The 17,208-nt window shown below is 38.2% G+C and overlaps 1 protein-coding gene across 3 annotated transcripts in view; it reads right to left on the bottom strand.

The window, feature by feature from the left end:
* PSD3 (pleckstrin and Sec7 domain containing 3) overlaps nucleotides 1–17,208 on the bottom strand; it is a 444,956-nt gene that overhangs the window by 219,871 nt on the left and 207,877 nt on the right. For 2 of the 3 annotated variants that reach the window (XM_075204582.1, XM_075204583.1), the window contains 2 exons: nucleotides 9,682–10,735; nucleotides 2,479–2,871 (listed from right to left, as the gene is read on the bottom strand). In XM_075204582.1, the coding sequence (XP_075060683.1) occupies nucleotides 2,479–2,871; nucleotides 9,682–10,735 (1,447 nt within the window). Of the gene's footprint in view, nucleotides 1–2,478; nucleotides 2,872–9,681; nucleotides 10,736–16,731; nucleotides 16,878–17,208 lie in introns of those variants that run through there. The other variant, XM_075204584.1, reaches the window with a different exon arrangement.

Raw genomic sequence — 17,208 nt, 5'->3', positions numbered from 1 at the left:
TTTGTCAAGGCATCTATAGCCACAATAAGTAGAGGTAATGACATTAAGCATCTAGGCACTTCCTCCCTGTTACGTCATTTGCAGTGAGTTTATTCAAGTAGTTTTTCAAAAGGTGGAAAATTGAGTATAGTAGCAAGAAGCCCAGCATGAGGTAGCAGCCGAATAGATAGACAACTCATGTAATCTTCACCAACAACACCTTGATCATCAACCTCCTCATTATTAGTCAGTAGTCCAGCATAACATTTTTCAATTCAAACTGACTACAGTAATGTAGTCTATGATTCACAAGAGACATCCTTATGCGCTACAGCATTGCCAAAAAAATCTTTTGTGAAGGAACACAGCTGTCCCTTCAGAGTGGACTGGGGACAACCTCATACCGACTGAAAAACTGACCAAGCCAAGAAGATGGTGGCCTTGCAGATGTTGTTGGAATAGGGGGTACATCTAAACTAGTGAGCTCTTATGATGAAGAACAGGGGCTGGCCGGGCGACAGGGGTGCATATGCCTGCCAGGCCGGCCCACTGACAGTGCTAAAATTTACCAGCCAGCCCCTGACAGTTGACGAGCAGTCTACCCCCTCTCTGGGAGTGTCCCTAGATGAAGAAAAGATATTTGATACAGTTTTTTAATCCAAAATTAAATCTGTTCACTACCATTCCTGGCTGCTTGTGGACAACCTCATACCATCATCATCATCATCACCATTTATTTATATAGCGCCACTGATTCCGCAGCGCTGTACAGATAACTCGTTCACATCAGTTCCTGCCCCCTTACAGTCTAAATTCCCTAACATACACACACACACACACACACACACACACCCAGACAGACAGACAGAGACAGACAGACACAGAGACTAGGGTCAATTTTTGATAGCAGCCAATTAACCTACCAGTATGTTTTCGGAGTGTGGGAGGAAACCGGAGCACCCGGAGGAAACTCACGCAAACACGGGTAGAACATACAAACTCCACACAGATAAGGCCATGATCGGGAATTGAACTCATGACCTCAGTGCTGTGAGGCAGAAGTGCTAACCACTTAGCCTTAGCCACCGTGCTGCCCTCAACTGACTAGTATGACCAAGTAAAAGAGGTTATGGCCTCGCAACTGTTGACCGAATAGAGGTACATCTAAACTAGTCTCCTCTAATGAATAACAGGGTCTAGCAGGGCTGTGGAGCAGGGGAGCATATGCGCCGGTCGCCTAATTGGCTATTGAGCTGACCCACATGATTTTTAGGATGTGTTTTTAAAACAGAGAGTATTTGGAGTCACAGAGAAGGCAACCACATCATGGTATCCAGAAATGAATGCCTTTGTGCACATGCCATAAGAATTAGACATTATTGGTCTTAAATTAAAGCCATCAGGGCATGTTTACATATCTCCTCCGATCTCTGCACTAGAGCCCCTCTGAACCCCACATTGGTCCATCCCAATCAAGGGTTTTATCTGCCAGGCCACATATAACACAAGGAGGTCGATAGACTTGATTTCTACAGATAACAAACATTCTACCCCCGCTCTGGTGGAGCCTCTAGTTGCTAAATGCAAGATGCTAGAAGACTTTTGCTAAGGTTTCCTGGCCCTTTATGAGAGGTACTCTCAAAGAAATGGGCTTTCCAGGCCAATTCTTATTGCTGCATTGTACCATAACCCTTTTGGCTGCCATCCTTGCTAATGGCGCCACCTCGGTTCTTTTCTCTATTGAGAATGGCACCTGACAAGGCTAGCCATTATCTCCTCTCCCTTTTGCTCTCTTGATGGAACCACTGGCATCTAGGATCCGCAATAACAACAATATTCCTGCCCTGAAGAATATAAGGTTCTCATGTATGATGATATCCTCTTCAGCAAACCCTCTTGCTTTATACACTTTATCACCAGCTGTTAATACGTTTCGAGTAGAGTTGTGTCATTTGTATGCATTCTGTTTACTGAAGTTTTAAATTGTTAAGGAAATATTTGACATGTGGGTTGAATACAAAATGAAAAGACAAAAATATTTTTTTTCGTCTATCTACTTGTCTAAATGACCATGCTATCAGCCAGTGCTGATGGATGATGAACAACCATGTTTATGTGTTCAATATTTTAGGATTATTTCAATAGATATGCATGAAGCCCTTCACTGTTTTATTAAAAAAAAGTCACCCAATACTCTCACTGAGACCCATAGTTAGGTAAGGTATTACAGTTAGTTAAAGTAGCAGTCAATAAAACCAAACATATGAGAGCATTATTCAAGGTAAGCTATGTTACATAATAAAACAAATAACATTAATGTATAGTGACAATAAAATGACTTCTGCATCAATGAACTCTAAAGGAAATCACATTTCTACGTTTTATTCTACATTTCTTTGTAGCTCAGCAAACAAGCACACATATAAAGGCTGCAGGACTACCTTACAATTGTTACCATGTAATAAAGCAGGCAGACAATATTTACAACCCTTTTCTTACCTTCCTGAGAATTCCACCACCTCGCTTGTTTTGCTGAATTTGATTCCTGTGACGTCATCCAGCCCGTTAATGACATCATTGCAGTACCCCATTGTTATTCCACTACTTGGGTCAATTTTGAGGAACTCTTGCTCGACATCAGCAGCTGTATTCCTCTCCAAGTACTGACTGCTTTCTTTGATTCGCTGCTGAATCATTGGTGTTAGTGGCATCTCAAAACTGAAAAAGCTATCTGGCTCATAGTATAAAGTGTCAAGTGACTCCACACTGTAATATAAAGATGTATTGTCCAGTATGTTCTCAAACTGGGAACTGTACAAGTCTGTGGAATCCTCTGAACATCTTTTTGATCTGAATGTGTCTTCATGTTGGTCATCATGCACAATCCTAGGACTTAAACCAAAACATCTAATTAGTTATACATAGTAGTATATGATACGCAGCAGTGGTCATAGTGAAATTTAGAAGTGGTGTAATGGAAAATATAAGTGAATGGAATTTGATAGTTCTACAATCAAATGAGAAGGATAAATGGTGATATTGCATACCACGTATATATCATTGCTTCACACAAAAATAACATATTATTGTAGGGTTTATTAAGTAAGTAATGCAATAAGCATTTCCAGTTCTTGATAGAGACTTTGACTCCCATGAGGATTTAGTTTAGAAATCTCCTGTATAGGTGGCATATTATGTATATATTTCATAATAAATTCCAAGACGAAAACAGTAGTAGGCAGTGTGATATATGTCAGAATGTTTTACAGTTGACCTTTCGTCCCTCAGACGCATATTACATTGTCAGTGTGGGCACTGTACACAATTTATGGCATCAGTGCACCAGCATGACATGTTATAGATAAGACATGGTTATTACTTCAGGATCGGGTGGCACAGATAAATAAGGGCCACATGCAGTCCAAGGGCTGTTTCTTGTACTCTACTGATTTAAAAGGACAATAATGTAGTAATGGATTAGCTGCACATGGTAAAATTGTTCTGTAAATTCGGTGTAAATTATTCTGCAAAGACAGAGACCATATATAGGCTAGTTCCACTTTTAGGAAAAAGCAGGATACTTGCTTGGCTCTACAATGATAGTATACTATTTAAATAAAGAGCCTCTGAAAGCAGATGAAAATTGTTTTACATGACAAAATATTGTACAAACCAAGTGTTATTTTCAAGTTAAAAATATGTTTTGACAATCTCTCCATTTTATACATGGCATCATATTGGTTCACGTAGGGAAATTAACTAATATGCATTGTTGAGGAACAGAAGCAGTAAAAATATGTATCTACAATTTGACAATAAGCAAAGCATAAGGACATCCATCACACATGGCTATTTCCATTGAAAATTGAACTCTTTCAGAATAATTTGCATCTAAAATCATCATCTAATCTAAAAATTGCTTAAATGATTATACATATAGGAACTGTAAAAAGTAAGACTATAACCCAAATCCACAATTTCCCTTTTTCTTAAATATAATCGTTAGCATGCAATTTGCTTAAGCTGCGTACACAGGGAATCTGATCAATTGGCCGATCGCTAACTGCTAAAGCTCTGGTGAATTCACATGTTTAGGCCAAAATTGCACAGTTCCAGTAATTTGACAGCCATCACAAAATGTGTAATTGATTGGACAGTAATACCACAGTGACTAAGTGGTTAGCACTTGTGCCTCACAGCACTCAGGTCATGAGTTTGATTCCCGACAATGGCCTTATCTGTGAGGAGTTTGTATGTTCTCTCTGTGTTTGCGTGGGTTTCCTCCGGGTTCTCCAGTTTCCTCCCACTCCAAAAACATACTGACCCTAGTCTCTCTCTGTCTGTGTGCATGTTGGGGAATTTAGACTGTAAACTCCAATGGGGCAGGGACTGATGTGAGTGAGTTCTTTGTACAGCACTACAGAATTAGAGGTGCTATATAAATAAATGATGATGATGATGCACTCCAATGCTCATCATTGGCCAAGCTTTGTGTAGTGCCTATTGGATCAAATATTGATCAGACAAAAGGTGTTACAATGTTGGGTCAAATTGTAGGAGGGGGGGGGGGGGGCTGTCAGTATTTAGCCAGCAATACACTTGTGTCATATTCAATTTGGAATGCAAATTTAGTATTATACTAGTGTGAACCAGGACTATATGTGGAGGATTTAATGACATCCTAGTCAAATTGGAGACGGAGTAATAAAACATTGAAAACTTACTTAGGACTTAACTTTTCCTGTTAATGGATATTGCTGTTAATTTGCTGTAATGGATTTTCAAGCTTATGAGATTACAAGTAACTAATTAACTTTAATCATTCGTGAGACTAATGAAGGTACAAATACCATTACTTACTTTAAATGCCCAAGTTTCTGCTAAGTAGAATTAATCTCTTTTGTCTGGCATGTAGTAAAATGCTGTAAGCTATAGTACCAAGGTAACAAACTTTACTCAATAAATACAAATTATATTTCAAAAGCTAGAAATCAACTCTATAAGAAGGTTGCACTTTGGAAAATGTGATATTCCATATATCCATTAATCATAAAGAACTATAAACACAGAATATGAGTGGAATGCAGTCAAGTGTGAATTTAGTAGATGCTTTAGGGAAAACCAAGCATTTCAAACTGTACAGGAAAGTTGGGCTAGAACCTCTACAGTTGATCAGTGGTGGGCAACAACCGGCCCTGCAACCTCTCACCTGCGGCCACACAGCTCTTTGCTTTGACTATATCCACTGGTGTACCTGTGCTGAATGAAGAGCTGATCGGAGTACTCCTCGTGTCAGTGTACTGCTGCCACATGGGGCCCAAGGAGGAATTAGGAGTGCAGATCAGCACAGGACAGAAGATTACAGATTAGCAGATGTGACCTGCCTCTTGCTCCTCAGGGCAGACCTGAATGACAAGGTAAGTGCACTTTATAGTGTAGTGATAATTAATGATTAATTAGTGGCCATTAGTAGTAATTAGTTGGTAATTAGTGTGGATCTGAGTGACAGGAGGCGTTTTGGAGTACAAATGAGAAGTGAGAGCATGTGGAGGTCTGAGGGCATGAGTGGCATGTGGGGGGTCTGACTGGAATGTGGAGGCCTGAGTGCATGTAGGGGACTGAGTGCATGTAGGGGACTGAGTGGCATGTAGGGGATTGAGGGCTTCTAGGAAAATGAGGGCTTGTTGGGGGTCTGAAGGCATGTGCAAGTTTGAGTGGCATTTGGGGATGCAGAGGTAAAGTTTTGCATTTTAGAAAAATAATAATTTTATATTTATGGGAAGTGAGACATGCAGAGGGGAAAGGGAGAAAAAAGGGAGCAGAGTGAGAGGGAGGAGGTAGATGTGTGTGTGTTTATATTCTGTCTTTTCTTGTACTGCACTAATACATTTATTTATTGTTCTTAGGACAGGGACTGGTCAATAGCACAAGAACTGGGACAGGTACACTGAGCAGGACAAGAGCAGAGAAGAACTATCTAGGAATAGAGATGCAGTGACATTATATATATATATATATATATATATATATATATATATATTTGAAAACAAAATGTTTTATTAATTTTTGCAAGTCAATACATAAAATACATACCATACAATATGTTATTGACAGAGTGAATTGACAATAAAGAAGGAAATAAACATTGATGGGAGCTCTGATTTGTTACAAGAAAGTATGTATGTTACTATAGCAGGGACATGTAATTCAAGGGAGACAAACAGGGCTAGAAAAGGGTAGGGGAGTAATGACAGGGAGATGTGGGAGGTTTTTTGAATGCAGTGATATTTAGGAATGCAGAAGGGTATGTATGTAATGTGTATACCTGAAGGGGTGAGGTATAAGCCACCAAATCTGATGTTATTTGGGAGTTACAGCAACAAGAGGACGTCAAATGGTTGTTAGTGGAGATTCGGCTTCATAATGACTTGTCCAGGGAGACCATGTGTTTTGGAAATTTACCGGGGTATCATTAAGAAAAGCTGAAATGCTTTCCATTCGATAAACTGACCAAATTTTGTTTATAGGGACCGTGGGGGGCATACCTGTTTTTCCAAGACGCAGCTATTAAACATCTAGCTACCTTTAATAAATGCTTGATAAGTATTTTCATTTGTCGAGTGGTGTCTGGCAGCAGCCTAGGAAGAAGAGAATATAGCGAAGAATCAGGCATTTTAATCTAAGTAATAGAATCAGTAAGGGTATGAATTGGAGGCAAATAGGGTTGTATTTTTGGACAACTCCACCAAACGTGCAGCAGGGTACCACGTAGTACACATCCTCTCCAACATCGATCTATGGAATTAGGAGATATAGTATGTAGACAGGAGGGGACTAAATACCATCTATAGTAAGGTTTGAAGGAATTTTCCTTTATTCTAACTGGAATTGATGACTTAAATTAAATCAAATTTTTGACCATTCTTTAGGAGTCAGAGTCTCCCCTGCATCCTGCTCCCAGGCTATTTCATTGGGATCTTTTTCTGGTAGATTGTAGTTAATCAGTTGATGTAGAGTAGATATTACAGAAATTCTAGAGCCAAGCATTGGTCCGATGCGAGAGGTGTCTATAAAAATGTCTGATTTGGAGGTATTGATAGAATACTTTGTGTTGAAAACCTAATCGTGCTTGGAGATCTGAGAAAGTAGGGAAAAACACATCGGGGTTAGATCCCACATAAAAAGTAAATTAAGTCCAATTGTGAAAAATGTTATGGTCCAGGCCTGGCGCAAAGTTTTTATTGTTCCATAGTGGGACTAACAACGGGTATTTGGATCGGAGTTTATAAATCTGTGTTACCCGGTCCCATATGGAAACGGAAAATCGTGATGTAGGGATTTGAGCTAATCGTCTGGTCCTGTGTTGGAGCGAGATCCAGAGCAGTGAATAAGGAGAGTATAGTTGTAGCATATCTGACTCAATAAGGGTCCAAACTCTGCAATAGGGGGGCGAGTGACTAAGAATACCTTGGGAGATGTGCGTTGCTTGATAGTATTTTTAAATGTTTGGGAGGCCTAGACCTCCGGCAGTTTGATGTTCAGAAAGAATTTGCATTCTTACCCTAGGTCTACATCCTGCTCAAATAAATCTGGAAAGCATTTGTTCTAGGTGTTTTAGTATATGTGTGGGCACTTGGATTGGAAGTGTTTGCCACAAGTAAAGTAGTCTGGGCAAGATATTCATTTTAACAGAGGCCATGCGGCCAATCCAGGAGATAAGAAGTTTATTCCATTGCGCTAAATCAGATTTATTGTATTAATGAGTCTGGGAAAGTTGGCCGTATACAGTTGGGAATAATTCTTTGCTGGGTATACCCCGAGATACTTGATCTTTTTATGTTGCCAACGAAAATTATAATTAGCATTGAGAGATTGGATAGTCTGTTGAGGAATATGGAGGTCTAGTATTTCAGATTTATCTGCATTTATTTTATAGTTTGATAGAGAACTATAGTCAGATATTTCTTTAAAGAGGTTAGGTAGAGAGAAGTGAGGTTTAGATATTGGTAATATAACATCATCAGCATATAGAGCGATCTTATGATCTCTTGAGCTTGTAGGGATGCTTGTGATGTCAGGGGTATTTTATAATTTTCGCTACTAGGGGTTCCATAATGAGAGCGAAAAGTAACAGGGATAAGGGGCATCCCCGGATATATATATATATATTTTTAAATATAAATATATATATATATATATATATATATATCTATATATATATATATATATATATATATATATATATATACATATATTATATACACACTGTGGAGCACTGTGGCACCTTACAAATCATGAGGGTTTATTAAAAATATTGCTTTAGTTTTAAAGGTTAGAGAGTCGCATGTGCGGCCTGTGAAGTGTAGCAGGTTGCCCATCACTGCTCTAGATTGTAAGCTCTCACAAGCAGTGCCCTCTCTACCGTCTGTCTCATGTCAGCACTTTGTATGTCCGTATTCCGTTTCTATATATAATTGTTTTGTATGATTTTTTATAGTGCCTGACTGGTGCTGCGTGGTTTTGTCACACCTTATAAATAGACAATGATGATGAACAGCAAATTAATTCACTAAGAGAAAACCAATCATATGTATTGTCCCATATTCATCAACAAAATCTGAAAGAAAACATAGGTATGAGTTATTCAATGGATAACCTTCACTTGCACATAGTGGGGGCTGCCATTTTGTGAGCTGTACCAATATACAAGAGAGTGCAGTCTATCCATTTACAAGTAACAAATCTGAGGCACTGGTTCTCAGGGAAGTGGTATAGTACATTTTCATGCCTTAGTGATGTAAACGATTCTTAATCATAAGCTGTAATGTTGCACCTTATTGTTGTCAATGGTACCTAGTGAATTGATCATTTGCATTTTCATTAAATTTATTTCAGCACACGCAATGGCTGCCTTCACTATGTTAAAAAAAAAAAAATAGTAAGTTTTCTCCTGGACAAAACCATGTTACAATGCAAGGGGTACAAATTAGTTTATTATTTTGCACATAAGAAAAATACTGGCTGTTTTTTCATGTAGGACACAAATACTTGATAGCTTTAATTTTACACTGACATTTGAAGTTGATCTAGGACATGTTCTACCCCAATTATAAATCTGCCCCAACATTTTAAATTTATCTCCCCCTCCAATGCAACATGGTTTTGCCCAGGTGAAAAGTTACTTATTTTTTTGTTTTACTTTTTTACTTTCCTGTGTGTGTCAGGACCTGTGTGTAGATTAAGAATATGCTCTCTTATTATTTTCATTTTTGTAGCACACTCTCATGTTGCTTGCTCTGCTGTGATAAAAATAAACTATTATGAATGGACAACAACTGAACAGTACCATAGAGCAGCCAAACTGTCACGAAAATAAATACCCGTCTGGCTTATCTCAGACAGAAGAATACCATGATTTTCTCATCAAGAAGACAAACCTATATCATTTTGTCAATAAATAATATGTCTATACAATGTGATTTTAAGTGATTAATATTAGTCTATGAATATAATAGAATGTTTGACAGTTTTACATAGAACAAAGCATAATTTGTATTACAGGAGAAAATATGTGCAGCAGAAACAAAGAGTGGAGCTAGCTATCATTAAGTGCAATTATTTTACAGTGCAGTGGCCCTTTCTATCAGCATCCCTTGAAGCTTTTCAGAGAAGCTTTAACCAAATAAATGTATTGTGTCTTACCTTTGGGGAAGCCGAACAGTTCCTGGCATCTCTTGAGCAGGGTCTGTATCCTTTACGAAGACTTCATTGTCTACACCATTGTGATGTTGACATGTGTCAGAGGCACTCCGAGGCCTCTGAACTACAGATGACAATGTTGTCCCTACTGTACCTCTAGTCCTCTCAAGTGCTGGAATGTAATTGCTTGTTCCTGTAGATATGAGGGACATTTTATCATGTTGCTTTTCATCAAATGTAGAAGTGATCTCCCATTTCACTACCGTTTCTGTCTGTACCGTTGAAATGTCTATACCGTTAATAGAAGTATTTTCTATACATACCGATGTTACAGGAGATTGAGACTGAGTAGCACCAACATTCTCCTCCTCACCCACCCTCCGTACAACAGTACTTTCCATTACACCATCACTGTGGTCCATGATAGTTGTAGTTGAAGCTACAATATTATTGTGTTGTGATCTGGGAAAATCTATTATCTCTGTGATTTGTGATAGTGAAGATTCAGAGAGAGTTTCTTCCTCTGAAATTGCTGCTAACTCTCTCTCTACATATAAATGAGATTTCCTTTCTGGAGGAACCACTGCCACTGGTATAAGTGCATCTGATGTTTCTTCCTGACTTGGAACCATCACTTCTTCAACATGTTCTGTTGGCTGAGGAGTTAGGTCATTGGGATTATCCAGACTGCTTTCCACATCTGTAGGACAGTCCACAGACAAATTACATTCTATTGGAGTCTGTTTATTGATCTGTTGAGATGTTATTAGAGGGTCTAAAGAGCTATTATCGTCACCAACTCTTCCTAAATGTTGTGACGTGTTGATTAATTTGTCATGTAAACATGGTTCAGACTTTTCTGTTAAATGTTCATTTTGCATTACTGAGCCAGACTGATCCAGTCTTCTTATTTCTTCTAAACATTGTGTTTGTTCACCTAAATATCCATACCCAGCTCTGAATGTGTCGTTCTCTCTGTGTTCTGTTGTCCCATATTCAGGAAATTCATTGGTGACACTAGCAGCCTGTGGAAGCAATCTTGTGTTTCCAGGGTCATCTGTGAAACAAAATCCCATAAAAATATATTATTATAATCATATATGACACATATGTAGAAGACTTTGTAAATATTGATATACTACTGCAATGTGTACATGCTAACCTCTTTCTGTATGTATGTATGCATTCCCCTAATTCAATGTAGATTGTTAATACCTCAGAGAAGGCAATCGTCTCCCAATAGTTTTGTGTCTATCTGACAAGCATACTGTTATGCTTAAATATCCTTTCTTCACCATCTGTCAAACACATTTTTTTAAAGAGAAGATCCATATTTTTGTATTTGTTTTTTAATATCCCCTGGTGAGTTGCTGTCTAGAAGGGGAGGACTTGCAGCGTTGCTAACTAGAAATCATGGATGAGGAGAAATTCGACATATATAACTTTCAAAACCAGAGATTTCTCTCGCATAGTCGTTTACATTATCATCACTGCCCCCACCCCCCGGAAACTGCTACATACAGCTGCTTTTCCTGTGGCTCTGCTGTTCTGTGTCACAGAACCGGCCATCAAATAAACTAATTAACTTTAGACAGCGGCGGAGGGGGGTTGTGAGTAAGAGGGCAAATCACAAGCTGCAATCATCCTCACCGCAGGAAAAACTGAATGGAGCAGCTCCCAGGTAATATCCTTTACTAGGTGGCACCTTCAAACAAAAACACACAATATTATAAATAATAAATATACTACATTATTTGTTTAGATGTAAAATCTAATCAGGAGGAACATTTGCATTTCAATAGAAATATTTTGATACAAAAACAATTATAGTTTATGAAATCCCCAACACACTTACTTAACACCAGATATATTCTATTCACATGACCAATGGTAGATATTATTAATATTATTATTAATAGTATGTTGGCTCTCGTACTGTGTTTATTATGCAAAGTAACATCTACCACCAGAGGGGGCTGCTGTCCAAAGAGATTCTGTTATTTTTCATAGCACATTAACACAACACTTGTTCACCAAGTACACATGTTGAAAAAAAAAGGTGTCCGTTTTTCACTCTCACTGTGCTTATTTATTTGCTTCTATCAGCATCACGGATAGAGTACATATCTGAAAAGTATTGCTGTGAATAACAGATTTAAAATGACCTTATATACAAGTCAATTTGTAATGCAGTATATAAAGAACTAGATACAAGTCACAATGACCAGTTATAACAAAAAATATAATAGGTGCCCGAATGCAAATAACAGATGAATTATGGGAGCAGGTATTGGAAGAAACATCTGTGTCCCATATAATACCTATGTGGCTATGGAAGTTGATTAAAGTCTTGAATCATCAATCAACAGAGAGATATAATGCCGGCAAATCAAAGGAAGCCATGTACTTCACAATGACCAATCAGATGTCTCTTGAATGCTAGCTTTACAAACAGGCAATAACACACTTCCCAGATCTGCTTCATTGCTAATGTCACACATGACTACCAAGATTATTTTATTCATAGCAACACTTAATAACGGCAACATACTAATAGCATCTTTACTAATCTGTCACAGATGTCTGTACTATATATACACAATATCTTGTTGCTACTTGGATAAATTAAAACTGCAATCCCACATAAACATTTTTATTTTATTTTTTTAAAACATCAAGTTTTATACCTTTTAACATGAATATTTTCTCTATGATGTATGCTGTCTTTGCTTGTTCTGCAGAATAGGGTTATCTGATTTCAGAGCATGCTGAGAAGGAAATGGGGGTAAAGGGGTCCCAAAGCCTTTATGCTCACTACATTATATGTCATGTGACTGTGGTTACCCTGGTAATCGCATGACACTTCGCAAACAGTAAGTCTTTAATTGCAGCATGAACAAAAAGGTAAGGTAAAATTATACTACTATGTGAATTATACTACTATTCTTCAGTAACCCAGAGTGAATTATGTTAATTAAAACAAAACACTTATTTGTTTCAAAGAATTTTCATTGAATTGCTGCTTTAATATACAGGGATGATTGACCATAAATGTTACACCTGCTAACATACCTGTTACAGATGGTTACCGTTTCTACCTCACTTTCAATGGTTGTCCCTTTCATGTGTTGAAAACAATGACCAGCTGGAATCACACTAATTAGCTCACCCTGTTGACTATAGTATCAGTAGTGTGAATAAGGCTATTGGTATGACTGGAACAAGATATAACACCAGGTAAGTGCTGACTGCTGTGAAAGGCTCTTAAAGAGACAATGGGGGTCATTAGTGAACTGGAAAAACGCATCTTGTAAGCACATTTAATTTGTCCAATAGTGCATACAGAGATGTATACAACGCCACTTGCCCCTTTCAGAATGCTCTGCTCAACCTCTTGTGAAAACATCACTGCCTACTTTCACTGAAGGACTACCCCTTTCATTTATTTCACTTAAAGATAGAATTAAATTGTGTTTACAAAACGCTTTTCTAAAAGTGTCCCACTAACAGTATAAGCTGAGAATCTAGTCCCACTAAAACAAGATAATTTATATATGCATGCGCAGGCCCACTTTCCTAATTTTTCGGGTGGGTGAGTCTGAATTAAAATCAGAGAATAATACATTACATTTTACTTTTGTAACACTGACTCACTATAGCATATACAGCAACATGGTTATTTCACCCAGAAAACAGCTCTGCTCCGGTTTTTCACACCAATTTAAATTAACCTGGACTGATTTAAAGTGTTTCCTTTGTCTCAACATAGAGGGCCTCATTCATTAAGGGGCGTTACTGTAGATACATTGGGTATAATGCACACATTTACTCTGTGCATGCCCAGAACAGGACCATATGCCACAGTCAATCAGGAGCAACTGTAAAAATGGATTTAATATACAGTAGACATTGATTATATCCTAATAAATGTATTACATGAAAAAAAACACAGAGGACATTAATTGAATTGTTTTTTTCTGTGCATTCTTTTGAGACTTTATATTCCACATAGGTATTGTACATATCTTGCAGTATTTTGTCTGTTAGAGCAGAGCACACCTAGACCCGTATTCATCAACAGACGCACCTTCACATACGTTCCTTCCTGAATACGGACCTGCGTATCTATGATACATGTGCGTTTCTACAAATATGCATATTACGTTCATTTTGTGTTCCGTAATGATTTAGGCCCAGAGGATCAACAAATGTTTAGTAAATAAATCATTATTTTAAAAATCATAAACTACAAAATGCATTGCTTATATTATCTATTATTAAAGTTAGTAGAAAGATATAACAAATTAATACCACACAAAGACTTAATATTGATAATTTCTTGCTAAAGGTAACCTGAACTGTCTCAATCAATGAAACCTGGATCGTGAGGAAGTGTACTTCAGATTATTAAAAGCACTTTATGTATAACCCTCCTCAATTTGTATGTACTAGCAAATGCTGTTGTATAAACCTTGTGACTGGGAAGCTTTGAACTAAAGGAGCTGCAACTCTGGTTATTTTATGTTACAAAACCATGCATTATTGTTTGACGCTCCTCATCTTGGATGGTGATCCTCTAGTGTTCTTTCTTGACTATTCCATAGGTGGTGAAAGTTTTGAAGCTGCGCAACGACTAAAGTACTTTAATAAAAAAAAAAAAACACTTCAAATTCAGTGCGCAGGTGAAAAAGCATACAACAAATAATATTATTTCATGACCAAATATTACATTATGTATTAGATGCAGGATAGGTGGTGCTAGTTTGCAACCTGTTCATATCCTGGAGTTTAGGATCTTCCCCAACAGCATTAAACCGGTGTATGCTCCCACCTATCTAGAGCTCAGTGTGGAGACATGGGGCTAGATTTACTAAGCTGCAGGTTTGAAAAAGTGTTGCCTATGGCAACCAATCAGATTCTAGCTTTCATTTATTTAGTACCTTCTACAAAATGACAGCTAGAATCTGATTGGTTGCTATAGGCAACATCCCCACTTTTTCAAACCTGCAGCTTAGTAAATCTAGCCCATGGTGTGTCCTGCTGGAGGCAGGAGATAAAACTTGCAGGCCAGATCTGGGATCAGTTGGAGACAGACAAGTTGACTGTCCCTTGAGAACCAGTTTCTGTCCAAAAAGGAACTTAGGAGAGTCCTGTATCTCAGTTACTGTATGAGGATGACACTTCATCAGTGCAAAAGTGGTAAGTGTCCTAGCTGCCCAGTTGATGGAGAGGGGCGAAGAAGTGAGTTAAAACTTTTTTTAAACGGTTTACAAAAAAAGTATTTGAGGATGACAAAAATAGAAATTGTTGGTTCACTGGCTAGTAGCAAGGTAGAGCATTTATATGACTACTTACTGTCCATATTTATGAAGTAGGATGCACAATGAATTTTCATTTCCTGAATCCTCTATACAAAAAAATGTAATAGGGCTTCTCCAAAAGTCGCTTATTTAAAGAGTTTAACATTTATCAATGGTAAAGTAGTGCCTGCAGAATAAAACTGGTACTATTAAGATACTTGTTCCACACCGGTTCAGACATGCCACAGAACAGGTGAAATGTATAGAATCTGTTTACATAAACATCAGTCATTTTTGCCCATTATTTTTCTATTGCACGGTGTTTGTTCAGTTTATGTGTGCAACTCGTTTTAGAAATGTCCACCATTGTCTACTTCTCTTCACTTATCCATAGCTCTCATGTGGAACTCTAGTAAGCAGTTATATGTTACGTGATGTTACGCGATGTACTGTGTTTGAATGCAAACTAGTGCAGCAGCCAACAAATCAACACTTAAACGTTTGGTTAAATAGTAAAGTTTTGATTCACTAGCCATGTCATTTAAATTGGATGCAACACTATTTCCGATGATCCAGGGGAATGTAAACTGTTATTGTAGCATGTTATCTATTCGGTTACAGAATCCCAGCAGATCTCAGGTCAGGCAAACTTTGTACACTGGCTAAGGCAGCTGAGAATGTGACATATTCTATCCATGCAGTACATTGCTCTCACTATACAACTGTGAATATTGTGTCAATCAGTGGCCAAGGCGCAGAAGTTTTCTGAATGAAAACGTGATTCAGAAAAAAAAATAAAAGTCTGTGACAAACTACACCAATCAGCCAGAACATTAAAAACCACAGACAAGTAAATGAATAACACTGATTATCTCGTTACAATGGCACCTGTCAAGGGGTGGAATATATTGGGCAGCAAGTGAACAGTCAGTTCTTGAAGTTGATCTAATGGAAGCAGGAAAAATAGGCAAACATAAGGATCTGAGCGCATTGACAAGGGTGATATTGTGATGGCTGGACAACTGGGTCAGAGCATCTCCAAATGGCAGGTCTTGTGGGGTGTTTCTAGTATGCAATGGTTAGTACCTACAAAAAGTTGCCCAAGGAAGCAGTGAAGCGGGCAGAGGATGATGGGCACCCAAGGCTAATTGATGTGCGTGGGGAGCGAAGGCTAGCCTGTCTGGTCCCCTCTCAAAGAAGATCTAATATAGTACAAATTGCTGAAAATGTAATGCTGGCTATGATAGGAAGTGTTAGAACACATCTCGCAAGTTACAGGACTTAAAGGATCTGATGCTAACGTCTTGATGCCAGATACCACAGGGCATCATCAGAGAGCTTGTGGAGTCCATGCCTCGATGGGTCAGAGCTGTTTTGGCGGCACAAGGGGGGGGATAGTTCTCCAACAGCTATAGTATTCTTTGCATTTTTTTGCAACATTTGTTTTTCAAACAATAAACAAAAATTGACACCCGATTTGCATACACTAACAATACCCCCAGATTAAATTTTAGCCCACCCCATAAATCATAATTAATATTAAACCCTTAATCATGACTGAATAATACAAATGTAAACCCAGTATTAATTTTAACCTAGCCCTCATGAAAACACTCAAACTTAATGTTATTAGCAATTTTTAGGCACATCAAATCATTTGGAGAGCTCAACATTAATGTTAAACTCTCCAGTGCTACATAATCCCCCCATTTGATGTTACATTTAACAATTAATCTAAACAATTAACTATTACCTTTGACCTTCTGTAAGGAGAAGTTGGCCCAAAGGTGCATTTGTCAGGTATAGTGGTAACATGTTGGGGCAGGAGGGGTGGGATTCAGATTTCTATCCCACCTCACACTGTGCAAGAGAGGTAGGGAGCTTCTCCCATACCTGGCAGTTTGCAGAGACAGTAGTAACTGTAAGGTGATAGGCTATCGACTAGCCTATCAATTTACTTTTTCTTTTCCATCCATTAGGCAGTCATTACTGGACACATGTGTGAATTACACCCAATGAGAAGCCTCCACTCCATCTCTTGCTCCTCCCAGTCCTGGTAGTTTCACAAAACAATGTTGTATTTGATGTAACTGAGAGGAGCAGAGCGTAGGCTCCTATTGGGGGTAATTCCCTGGTACCTGCCTAGTCAAAGAAATGGACATAACAAAAAAGTGATAGGTTAATCCATAGCCGATCACTTTACACTTTGTACATCATTCTCAGGGGTAAG

Source organism: Mixophyes fleayi, chromosome 1 (assembly GCF_038048845.1).
Source record: "Mixophyes fleayi isolate aMixFle1 chromosome 1, aMixFle1.hap1, whole genome shotgun sequence".
Lineage (NCBI taxonomy): Eukaryota > Metazoa > Chordata > Amphibia > Anura > Limnodynastidae > Mixophyes > Mixophyes fleayi.
The sequence above is the reverse complement of the archived record's forward strand: the minus strand, read 5'-3'. Positions and strand labels throughout refer to the sequence as shown.